At 37.8% G+C, this 13,336-nt stretch overlaps 1 protein-coding gene across 1 annotated transcript in view; it reads left to right on the plus strand.

Moving 5' to 3' along the window:
* EHHADH (enoyl-CoA hydratase and 3-hydroxyacyl CoA dehydrogenase) overlaps positions 1 to 13,336 on the plus strand; it is a 42,135-nt gene that overhangs the window by 8,885 nt on the left and 19,914 nt on the right. Inside the window, exons 3-5 of the mRNA XM_004424625.3 lie at positions 1,834 to 2,006; positions 3,610 to 3,721; positions 12,356 to 12,460. Of these exons, the coding sequence (XP_004424682.1) occupies positions 1,834 to 2,006; positions 3,610 to 3,721; positions 12,356 to 12,460 (390 nt within the window). The remainder of the gene's footprint in view (positions 1 to 1,833; positions 2,007 to 3,609; positions 3,722 to 12,355; positions 12,461 to 13,336) is intronic.

Raw genomic sequence — 13,336 nt, forward strand, 5'->3', positions numbered from 1 at the left:
ACTTTGCTGTTTATAAAATCAATATGCAAAACTTAACTACATTTCTATATGCCAGGAATAAACAGTTACAAAGCGAAATCACTATACTCTTGTCTGTGCCTTGGTTTCTGTAAAATTGGGATAATAATAATACTAACTTTATGTTGCAAGTAGAAGAATGTAGTATAACGTTTAAGAATGTGGGCTGAATAGTCAAACTGCCTGAGTTCAAATCCTTATTCTACCAGGTACTAGTCATATGTCTGATCAGTGACTTACATCTCAAAGCCTTAAGATCCTTACCTGTAAAATGGGAATTGTTAAACTACTTAACCTAGGTGTTAAGAAAATTAAATGAGATAGTATATGAAACTACTTAGCACAGTACCTGATGTATTTATCCAAGAAATGTCAATTGCCATTATTACATGAAAAATCATTTTAATTTAAAGTTATGGGAAAGATAGGCCCAAGATTCAGACTGAAATTCATCTCGTTTCTCTAGAACCAAAAGGAATCAAAAAAAAAAAAAAAAAGTAACACTATACTAGAGTGTGAAATATGATAGATTGGTGAGAAAAAAAGCATAATCCCTGGGTTGATGGTAGAGGAGGAGCAGGTAGCAAAGAAAAAGAAAGATGAAAAGGCTGAACATGAAATAATTACTTTAACTTTTTAACTTTTACCAAGCTTAATGTTTCAAAGAATAGATAATGCTATAGGGAAACAGTTCACTACGTACAATGTTATGTGAAAAAAGGAAAATATAAAAAATGATTTTACAGAATGCTCTCAATATTGTTAAAAATATATATTATAGTAAACTTTTATTTAATTCTCACATCAGTCATTTAAGATAGGTATTGAGAGGCGGCCGGCCGGTGGCACAGCAGTTAAGTGCGAGTGCTCCGCTGCGGCAGCCCAGGGTTCGCAGGTTCGGATCCCGGGCGCACACTGACACACCGCTTGTCAAGCCATGCTGTGGCAGTGTCCCATATAAAGTAGAGGAAGATGGGCACGGATGTTAGCCCAGGGCCAATCTTCCTCAGCAAAAAGAGGAAGATTAGCGTCGGATGATAGCACAGGGCTCATCTTTCTCACAAAAAAAAAAAAAAAAGAAAAGATAGATATTGAGACAAAAAGGTAAAATAACTTATTCAAAGTCACTAAGCAATTTACATATATGCATTGGGGAAAAAACTAAGAATTCACTAAAATATTACATTGTTATCTCTATAGGGTGATATTTGGGGTGATCTTTATATTTTTTATAATTTTGTGTATTTTTCAAATTTTCCATAATGCTTATCTTATTTTTATAGTTTGGAAAAGCAATAAATGTTGTTACTTTTACTGATCACAAAAAATCTACCACCAAAACATAATTCTAACCTGGTTGATTAGTATGTAACTCACAAAATATGTATGCATTTTATCCTGAGATTTTATATTGTAATGACTCATGCCCTTAACGAAGATATGGATCTAGATTTCTTTGAATAGGGTTGGTGAGCAGCATCATGCAAAAAATGAGATGGGCTGACTCAGTCTCAGAATCTCTATTCTCCTTCTCTGAGCTTTTTAATTTTTCTAAAGGTAGAGTTGCTACCTATCATATGGAAAGACAGATTTTAGAAGAAAGAGGATTCCTGATAAAGATTTTTTTTTTGAGGATTTTCTCTCATATCATTCTACATTTTCCAGGCTGTTTTTCCTTTACTGTGTCTCCAGCCAAAGGATGAAGTGTTTCATGGGCCCAAAGAGACGCCTTAAGGGTTATCTGGTACCTTATTATTATATAACCAAGTCCAAGTCTTTCTCAATTCTCTTTTTTACTTGTTTTTGTGTCCTTAGGTGCTGATATCCATGGCTTCAGCGCTCCTAGGATCTCTGACTTAACATTGGGACCTATAGTAGATGAATTACAGAGAAATGAGAAGCCCGTGGTGGCAGCTATCCAAGGCGTGGCTTTAGGAGGGGGACTAGAGCTGGCCCTGGGCTGTCACTATAGGATTGCCCATGCAGAGGTAACAGCTGAGGCTTCATATGGGGCTTGGTTGGTATTGGAGGCTTTTCTTTAGGGCAAACTCTAAATATAGTCATAAGCATCAGAGGTGGTAATTTTAAACGGTTAGCTTACTAGTTGACAACTCAGGTTTTTCTAGCACTAGTGTTCAGCTGTTATGTACCAGTACAGTAGTACTGGTGGTTAAAATGTTGAAATACGTCCATTCTGCTTGGTAAATAACTGCTACGTTGAGCCCCCTGATTGTCCCTTTGCTTCCCCTAACCCTAGCCCTTGGACCTCTCCATGACCCACCAACTAAAGGGGAACTCCTTTTTTTTTTTGTAACAGTTTTATTGAGATATAATTCACATACAGTACAATTCACTCATTTGAAGTGTATAATCCAGTGGTGTATTAGTATATTTACAGAATTATGCAACCGTTACCACAGTTGATTTTAGGACATTTTATGACCCAGAAAGGAAACTTCATACCCTTTAGGAGTAATCCTCTACCTCCCATCTCCCCTAGTCCTAGGCAACCACTAATTTACTTTCTGTCTCAATGGATTTGCCTATTCTGGACATTTCATATAAATGGAATAATACAATATTTTGTCTTTTATGACTGGCTTCTTTCATTTAGCATAATGTTTTCAAGGTTCACCCATGATGTAGCGTGTATCAGTACTTTTTTTCTATGGCTGAAGGATATTCCCTTGTATGGACATACCACATTTTGTTTATCTAGTCATCAGCTGATGGACATTTGGCTTGTTTCTCCTTAGTTTTTATGAACAATGACACTATGAAAATTTGTGTACAAGTTTTTTTGTGGGCCTGCATTTTCATTTCTCTTGGGTATATACCCAGGAGTGGAATTGCTGGGTCATATGGTAACTCTATATTTAACCCTTGAGGAACCCCCAAATTGTTTTCTAAAGTGGCTCCAGCATTTTACATTTCCACCAGCAAAGTGTGAGGGTTCTGTATTCTACATATCTTCTCTAACATTTGTTATTGTCTGTCGTTTTTATTATAGCCACCCTAGTGGGTGTGAAGTGGTATCTTGTTATGATTTTGATTTGCATTTCCCTGATGGCTAATGCTATGGAGCATCTTTTCATATGCTTTTGGCCATTTGTATCTCTTCTTTGGAGAAATATCTATTCAGATACTTTGCCAGTTTTTAATTGAATTATTTGTTTTTTTATTATTGAGTTATAAAAGTTCTTTATATGTTCTAGATATACAATTAGCAAATATTCTCTTCCATTTTGTGGGTTGTCTTTTTGCTTTCTTGGCTGCCTGGCTCTTTCAGGGCTCCGTAAAGCTGTTCCTGGAGACTATTATTTTTGTTGGCTGAGACAGGTCATAAGAGAGTCAGAGAAAAAATGTATAAGAAGTTAGAGATGTGTTTCAACATGAAGACTTAGGGATAGCACAGCTTTGTTTATGCTGTTAATTAAAGGAGAGGGTGTGCACTAATTTGCCTGATAGAAACTCTTGCTGAATTCTATGAAACAATGTTTTTGAGATTGTGGGAAATCCAGGGGAGTGCTTGCCTTGACTCTGAACATATTATCTCATTTTAATGACTTTTATGCCTTCAACCTGTGATAGGCTAAAGTTGGCTTCCCAGAAGTCTCACTAGGACTTCTTCCTGGTGGAAGAGGAACTCAGCTTCTCCCCAGACTCATTGGAGTTCCTGCTGCACTTGACTTACTTACCTCAGGTCAGTACAAACCGTGCCAACAGCTGTCTAGATCAATGTGAGGAACTGGAGTAGATTTAGAAAAATCTTGGCTTGACCACTCCCTACACATGTAATCTTAAGAGGACACTTTAACTTCTTTGACTGTCAATTTTCTCATCAGTAACATGGAAAGAATACCTTCCCTGAGAGCTTCTCAAATGTTACCATGAAGATCAAATATGAGTGCCTTCTAAATGAAAGTGTATACAAAGCGTGAATCACATTTAAGGTTTTTATTATAGTTCACGTGTCTATTCATAGACACTGGTGTTCACATAGAGTGCATTATATTCAGATGCAATTTAGAAACTGTGATATAAACAAGAATTAAAACCAGAATTTTTAAGGAATGTTTTCAAGTTTTAGTGTGGAAATGGTTCAATTTTTCATTTCCTATGTATTAAGATATTAGCTACAAATAGAAGTTGTTGTGTTTCAATAGGGAATGTGAACAGTACAACAATAGAAAACGTTTAGAGACCTTGAATTTACCAAATGCTGTAAAATGACATATAAACAGATTTCCAGTTGGTGAGGTTGGAAGAAAGAACATATTATAATTATTTACTCCAAACAGGTATAAATAATTATGAGACCTTGGCTCAGTTACCTTACCTTTCTGTGTGTTAGTTTCCTCATAAATGTGGATAATAATAGTACCTACCATATGCTTATAGTGTGGTAAAGTTAATAAGTTAATATATACAATGTGCTTAGAACAGTCCTAGAGATGGTAATAACTCCATAAGCTTTAGCTATATATTATTATTCCCATATCTGTCTTCTTAGTAAAAGAGGAGGATTGAATAAAAATGAGATGAAGATCTTGGAAATAGACTATATCCTGAAGAATGAGCAATAAAAGAGCACAAGCTTTAGAATCAAAAACCTGAGTTTGAATCCCAGGTCCACCACATTTAAACAATATGCCTTGTGCAAGTTAATTTTTATTCATTCATCCAGCAACTATTATTAATCTCTTATGTGCTGGGCCCTGTTCTAGGCATTGTGCCTATCACAGTGAGCCAAACCACTAAAAATCCCTGACTTCATGGAGATTATATGGAGACAAAAACAACAGTGACAATATCATCATTGTCATATTTCATCAGTTCAAAAACTGATGTTTTTGAACATCAGTTCAAAACATAGTTTTGAACTTCAAAAACATAGTTTTTTCCACATCTTTGAAATCAGGATGCCTCTTACATTCATTGTGAGTCATGGTTTGATTGCCAGTGTTATTTCTTTCCTACTTTCTGTGAGTCAAGAATTTGGGAGTGGCTTAGTTGAGTTCTAGCTCAGGGTTTCTCATGAGGTTGCAGTCAAGACATCAACTGGGACCATAGTCATCTGAAAACTTGAGTGGGGCTGGAGGATCTACTTCCAAAATGGCTGACTTACATGGATGGCTAGTGGTGCTGACTATTGGCAAGAGGATTCATTTCCTCTCCACGTGGACTTCTCCCTGGAGCTGCTTGAGTGTCTTCACAACATGGCAGCTGGCTTCCTCTAGAGTGATCCAAGGGACAGCAAGGCGAAAGCTGCAGTGTCTTTCATGATCTAGCTTTGGAATCACATGCCATCTTTCTGAATATCCTATTCATTAAACAGGTCTTCCCTATTCAACGTGGGAGGGGGCTTGAATACCAAGAGGCCAAACTCACTGAGGGTCACTTTGGAGACCAGCTACTTTTTTTTTTTTTTTTTCCAAAGTCAGTTCCCTTTATTTAATGTTCATCTTCACAGACCAGAAATACAAAATAAAAGTAGAAATCAGCCCCAGTTAGGAGCTACAGGCCTAACCCCACACAACACCTGCTGCAGCAACTTGAACAGCACAAGCAGCTATATCCCCAAGGTCGGGAAAGTAGGACGAGGACTTGGATCCTGCACTGCCCTGTATACTCACAAATATGCCTACCTATTATATAAGTAATATATATAGTAGCTTGGAGATCAGTGCTAAGGATAAAACATAAAGCAGAAAGGGGGAATATAAAATGGTAGAGATGGGGGTGGGTAATATTTTAGGTAGGGTAGCTAAGAAAGGCTTTCCTACAAAACAACATTTAAGTAAAGACCTGAAGGAGGTGAGGGAGCTTATTATGCCAATATCTGGAGGAAGATATTCCACACAGAAAAAATAGCAAGTGCAAAGCTGTGAGGCAGGGGCATACTTGGAAGGTTCAAGAAGGTCAATGTGGCTGGAGTGAAGTGAGTAAGGAGAAGAGGAGTAGGAGATGAGGTCACATCATGTAGGGCCTTGAAGATTATAGAAAGAACTTTGGCTTTTCTTCTGAATGAGGTAGAAAGGCATTGAAGTGTTTCGAGCGGAGGAGTAACATGCTCTCACTTAAGTTTTCTGAAAGATCACTTTGGCTATTGAAAATATATTAATTAGAGGTAAGGGCAGAAATAGGAAGACCGGTTAGAAGGCTGCTATATAATAATTCAAGGGAGAGATGAGGGGAGCTTGGTCCTGAGTGGTAGCAATGTAAAGGGTGAGACATGGTCAAATTTTGGGTATATTTTGAAGGTAGAGCCAATAGGATTTTGTGACAGATCAGACGTGAGATGTGAGAGAAAGACGAGAGTGAAGGATGATTCTAATGGCCTGAGCAGCTGGAAGGATGGTGCCATTCCTGAGATGGGGATTTCTCCTGCTAGAGCAGGTTGTAGGGAGGAATCATAAGAACTTAGTTTTGGATGTGTTAAGTTTGAGAGGGCTATTAGACATCCAAGTGGAGATGTCAGATAGACAGTTTGATAGACTGGCCTGGGGTTTAAGAGAGAGGTCTTCTGAACTCCTCTCGGCCTCCGTTTTCTCATCAGTAAAACAACCACATAGTTGTTTTAAGGAATAATGAAATTACACGACAAGCTTCTGTCATATAGAAGACATTTTATAAATGGTAACTGTGGTAAGCAGAATAACGGCCCCCTAAAGATGTCCACGTCCTAATCCCCAGAACCTGTGAATATGTTACCTTAAATTCAAAAGGGACTTTGCAGATATGATTAAATTAAGGATCTTACGATGGGAGATTATTCTGGATTTTCCAGGAGGGCCCAGTTTATCACAAGGGTCCTTAGGAGAGGGAGGCAAGAGGTCAGAGAGGAGAGAAGATACTACACGGCTGGCTTTGAGGAGGAAAAGGCCACAAGCCAAGGATTGTAGGCAGCCCCTAGAGGCTGGAAAAGCCAAGGAATCAGATTCTCTTTTAGAGCCTCCAGAAGGAACACAGTTCTGCAGACCTCTTTCACACTTCTGACATCTTAAACTAAGATAGTAAATGTATGTTGTTTTAAGCTACTATGTTTGTGGTAATTTGTCACAGCAGCAATAGGAAACTAAAACAGTAACTATTAATAATGATGATATTATGAATCTTGCTTTGTGGCCTGGAAAAAATTTTTTTCTGAGAAAGGATGCTAACAAAAATTAATTGTTACTGAAAGTTGAAGATTCCCTACTGATGTGAATGAGGAAAAAATACCAGCATGGTAGAACTATCCCCATAGGAAATTAATAAGTAAATAGATTTAGATTAAATTAATAAGTAAATAGCTAACCTTTTCTGATCCGAAGTCTATAGGAGAGGAAATTTGGAAAGTGGAGTGGTGACAACACCAACCACTGCTTCTCCAGAATTCTCTTAAAGTGCCACCTGAAAATGACTGACTCTTTAGCAGTAACCACAAAAGATATGCTTGAGCACATTGCACTTCATTCCCTGATGTTCTCTGTGCAATCAAGTGACAAGAACCACAGTACCCTGCTCTTCCTTCTGCTTGTATTTTCTAGGTCCCATCCTCCTTGTTCACTGAACAGCATAGAATGCTTCTGCTGTATTCGCGTAGAGTTTTGTCCCAGCCCTGATGGGATTCTTTATGATCATTCATGGGGCAGTGATGCCCTCAGGCTCTAGACTTTAATGAGATGCTCTTACCACCAGGAATTCTGGGGGAGAAGTTGGGAGTGGCATCTTGATCCTGCCTGCCTTTCAGATTTAGGTCCAGGTTGGTTTTCTCTATAGTATTTGAACAAGATGTTGAGGGTGAATTTTAGGACCCAGAGCTCCCAGGCAGCGATAATAAATACTAGCAAATCTCATTCCATGACCAAAACAAACAGACAAACAAAAATCTTAAAACTAAACCCCAAACTTAAAACCTATCTAAATATTCTGTGACATAGGAAAAATGAAACATAAATGTGAGTCTGCTGAAACAGATTAAAGAAAACAAAAATTTTTGAAAACTCACATTATTCTAGATTAGAAAAGAAAATATTTTACATGTTTGTTAAATAAGAACACCCTGTTTAAAATCAAAACGTTAGCCAAATCATTTCTTTTTGAAGCAAGGAAAAGAAGACCTGATAGAACAGAAAACTGAATCAGCAACATGGAGGATAAATAGAGCCACGTTTATAGAATTCAGGAGAATTTAACAAAAAGATACATAAAACGTAAATGAAGGCAGCAGACGTGGAAAGTTGTAATAGAGGTCTCTGTTGTGAATGATAAGAGCTCCCAAAGCTTGAAGCAAAAAGGTGAGCAGCAATAACCAAGGGAAACATAGAAGAAACTCTTCAGATGTGAATTAGAATCAGAGATTGTATTTGAGCCAGTACACCATTTTCCTGGAAAAACTTGTGAGGAGATATCAATGCTCTGATATGTTTTGGTAAAGATTTTAAGCTTCCAGGAAATAGAATCCTATACGCTTCCAAAGGATAAAAACAAAACACAATTAAAAGTTACTTTCAAAATAACTAAAATCACTCTAGCCACAAATAAATTCTAAATGTATGGATCGTTCAGATAGTAGGATACTATACAGTCTTTAAAATGATAATCTAAATCAGGAGTTCTTAAATTGTGGTCTAGGGACCCCTAGGTGTGCCTAAGACCATTAGGGGGAGAGTCCATGAAGTCAGAACTAGTTTCATAATAATAGGATATTACTTGCCTTGTCCACTCTCATTCTCTCTCAAATGTACAGTAGAATTTTCCAGAGGTTATCATATGCCATGTGATATCAGAACAGATTGAGTGCAGAAGCAGATACAAGAATCCAGCTGTCTTCTATTACTAGATGTGAAAGAAATTTGTAAAACAATGATACTCTAATCACTAAATTTTTTAAATTTTGAAAATATAGTTATTTTGCATAAAGATGTATTTATGTTAACATGTAATAGGTTTATCATTGTTATTTTAAAGAGATTTAATAAAGAAAAATTTTAAAGATCTCAGTCTTAATTTCTAATACAGTAAATATTGATAGAAATAATCCACATAAACAAAAGCTTTTTAGAGTCCTCCATAATTTTATTTATTTATTTTTTTTTGCTGAGGAAGATTTGCCCTGAGCTAACATCTGTTGCCAATCTTCCTCTTTTTGCTTGAGGAAGATTCGCCCTGAGCTAATATCTGTGCCAGTCTTCCTCTGTTTTGTATGTGGGTTGCCACCACAGCATGGCTGCCAACGAAGGATGTAGGTCCACACCTGGGAACCAAACCCAGGCCACTGAAGCAGAGTGCTCCGAACTTAACCACCAGGCCATGGGGCCAGCCCCTTCATAATTTATAAGAGTGCAAAGGGGTCCTAAGATTAAAATGTTTAAGAACTGCTACTTACACTCACGTTTTTCCACACAGAAACCACAATACAAAACTGTGTATACATGATCCAAATTAGAAAATAATGAGTCTATGTGCATAAAAAGTGTTTTTTTCTTTTATAAGGGGAAGGGGTATTATAAATCGTGTAGAGTAAGAAAGAGTAGTCAGAAAAACTAAAAGTAAATTAAATTTCTTATTTTCAGTAAATAAAATTAGAAATTGTTTTAATTTACAATGATATGATAAGTACACTTCTAAGAATGTGAACTATTTTAAGTATCTAATGCAGAATGCATAAGAGGGTACTTTCACTCCAACATACTACAAACAGAAATTCAAAGCACATGAGCCGATTCATTCTGCAAAAGATAAAATAGAAAGGAAGCAAAGAAGCATAAAATATAGGAGGAAATTATAATTGTGTGAAATGAGTCTGTAAATTTTAAGGTTTACAAAAATTAAAGCATGTGGGGAAATATTGCAGAATTTTGTGTCCCTATTTTCTGCCTTAAATCTGAAAGGCAAGAGTATCTTGGGAGAAATCTGGCTTCTTTGACAAAAAGAAATGAAGTGAACTAGGATTGGCCTTTTCCAAAGCACTGCTTATAGAAATAGCGCTATTTTTAACATGAGAGAAGAGGTAAAAACAGTAAGAATATGAGGGATTTTGATTTGCATAGAAAAGGTCACAGTGAATTAGAAGAAAGCTAACATCAGAATCATATCTCTATCTTTTTTTTTTTTTTTTTAAAGATTTTATTTATTTTATTTTTTCCCCCCAAAGCCCCAGTAGATAGTTGTATGCCATAGCTGCACATCCTTCTAGTTGCTGTACGTGGGACTCGGCCTCAGGATGGCCGGAGAAGTGGCGCCTCGATGCGCACCCGGGATCCGAACCCGGGCCACCAGCATTGCAGCGCGCGCACTTAACCACCAAGCCACAGGGCCGGCCCCATATCTCTATCTTTTTAAGTATCCTGTACAATTTAGGGGGACTTTAAAATGACATCTGGAAAAAGTTCCGTCTAGAAATTTTTTTCTAAAGGTTGGAAAAGAAGCCATGAAGAAAATTGGAAAAAAATTGAGATTACTCAGCTTGGAGAAGAGAAATCTCAGCTTTAGTTGCCCCAGCAGGGGTGGGGGGTCTCCTTATAGCAGCTCTAGGCAGTGCTCTTATTAGAGCCCGTTGGACATTGGTTGTCGTGTATACTGGAGAGTGGCACGAGAAAAAACAAGTTTAAATCTCAGCCTGAGGCTTTGGGTTGGATACACAGAGCCGTGTCTTTAGGTCCTTGAAACAGAATAAAAGTACCTGGAATCTTGTTGACTCTGTAAGAGCACGAGTGGTACGCCTCCATTTTTGTGAAATCCAGGCCGGAAGAAATCATTACAGCTGCAGGACTTTTCAGTCCATTCTGTGGGTAGCTCACGTTTCCCGCTCAGTTGCCCCAAAGATCTTTTTAGTACTCAGGTTTCCATCTTCCATTTTGTGTCCACTGGTCCCCTTAACCTGGGGAGGCTGATTCACTCACCCCCTCACCCGTGATTTTATACACAGGAGACTTGACCTCTGAAGCCACTCACCCACTCCCCATCGTCCTCCTCACTCTGGGAGGAGATCTGAAAGCCTGTTTTCAAAGACACTTCCAGAAAACTGCCCAAGTATTTCTATCACAGAGTGACTCCTGCCAAAAAGCATTGAACTGTCTGACCAAGAAAACCCATTTGTAGCTCTCTGAAGCAGTAATAAGAACGAGCAATGGAGGGTTTGTCTCAGAGACGGGCATCTACCAACACCGTCTGTGAGAGCAGCGAAGACTGTGGAATTGTTGCCACCAAGGGTGATTTGATGATATCGCATTTTAGAAGGCAAGATGGTACTGGCAAGGAAACAAGTAATGTGTTGTCTCCTTCCTTCTGACCCTGTGGTAAGGGATGCTTATATCCCTTAATCCCCTACTTCAGAATATACAGATCAAATTACGTATTTACACCTGGTAAAGAACTTGGGAGTGATGCTCATCAAACTTCTGTAACCCCCTAGGGCTGCCATTCTTTACTGGGGGCTGCCAGTGCCACCACTGGACACTAGACGTTCCTGGCACCACCATCACCAGACCCTAGATGTCACCACCTGTGAAATGAGATTTAAGCTGTTGCTGCTGCTTAAATCTCCAGGCTAAAAACCTTCAGTAGAGCACTCTTTGCCAAGCATGGGGTCGTGGGCCACACCGTACCTTCCATGGGTCTGAAGGAACAATTGTCTGATCACCTCTGCTTCCTTTTTAGTTTCTCTGGTAGGAGACAGGGCTCCAAATCATACACAATAGCGATTCTACAAACTAAGGACGAGGTTGAGATGCTGGGTAGCCAAAATGGCAGAAATCCACCCCATTTGTCCTGTGTAATTTTGATTATGACTTACATAATGTCAACTTAATAATTTTCTCCCTGTCTACCCAACTATATTTATGTTTGGGGACTGTCTTTTTTGTGTGTGTGTGGTAATCAACAATAACCTCTGGTATATGTTGGTATAAGATAGATACTACTGCTACTGCTCTGCTATTACCACTTCTATTGTTATTATCAAAAAACAATCATCTCATATAGAGATTTTTAATTTATAAAGTGCTTCTATAGAGATTTGTAGAATATAAAGAAAATGTATTATTCTCACTTGATATTCAGAATTACTAAGGTAAGCATAATTATTCCTACTTACCAATGAGGAAATTGTGGTCCTGGTGCAGTTCTTCATCATCACAAATAGTAGAAGGTAGAGCTGAAGCGTGAATCCCTGTTTTCTGGTTACTTCTGCAGTGATCTTTCTACTATGACAGTCAGTGTGGTGCTGATTTATTTTATTTAATGATAGGTGTTTATATTCAGGACAGATAATCTTCCCTACTAGAGAGAGTAATGCTTTTGCTTTAATCTCACATTGTTCTTTGGCTTGTTTTATTTTGTTTTGTTTTAGGAAGACATGTTTTGGCAGACGAAGCACTCAAGCTGGGTATTCTAGATGAAATTGTGAACTCAGACCTGATTGAAGGAGCAATAAAATTAGCTCAGAGAGTTTCAGGTAAGAAGATAATAATAAAAACAGTACAAGATTGGAAAAGCTAAATGTCCATTTTAATAAGGAACTTCTTAAATATCTTATGGTACATCCATGTGATGGAATATGATACAGCTTTAAAATGAATGAGAAGCTCTGTGTATTGATATGGTGTGAACACCATGATATATTGTAGTATTAAGTAAAAGAAGCATAATTATATATAGTGGTTCACCATTTGTGTAATAAGAAAGAGGGGATGGGATCGAATGTCTACATGGGAGAATGTGTATATGTAACTTGTCTATGTATAAGATATTTCTGTAAGGAGTCACAAGAAATGGTTAATGTTTGCCTCTGGGTATGGGGCTGGTCAGCCAGGGAAGCAGTTGGAAGATTTTTATTTTTTACTCTCCTGTACCTTTTGAATTTTTATTGAATGAATGTATTTTCTATTAAGAAATATAATTAGAATGAAAACAAACAAGCAAACAAACATTTCAGCAAACAGAAGACAGGCTTATAATTTACCACAATAAAGCCGTAGTTCTGTTTTAGTGAGCTATGTTTTTCACTGGTTTCTCACTTTATTGATTCATGACATTTTTTTAAGAGTTCTTTGGAATGGCATTCCTGGAGTTTTTTTTCTTCCTTTTTTTTTTTTTTTAACTGTTCTTTTTCAGTTTATGGAGATTGGCAGCAAGATGGAGAGGGTTAAAGAGTGTCAGAAAAAATAATTGGGAGGAGTGTTGGGTTACAGGTAGAGCAGAGTGTTCATCTCCCCGCGTTGTGGCAGGCAATGGCTTGGTGTCATTCAAAGACATTCTTTTGAAATAGTCATTCTTTTGTCAATCCTGGCAGGGACCAAACACTTCCCTAAAATAATCTTTCTTTTTGTGG

Source organism: Ceratotherium simum, chromosome 15 (assembly GCF_057802395.1).
Source record: "Ceratotherium simum simum isolate JZ-2026a chromosome 15, ASM5780239v1, whole genome shotgun sequence".
Taxonomy (NCBI): domain Eukaryota; kingdom Metazoa; phylum Chordata; class Mammalia; order Perissodactyla; family Rhinocerotidae; genus Ceratotherium; species Ceratotherium simum.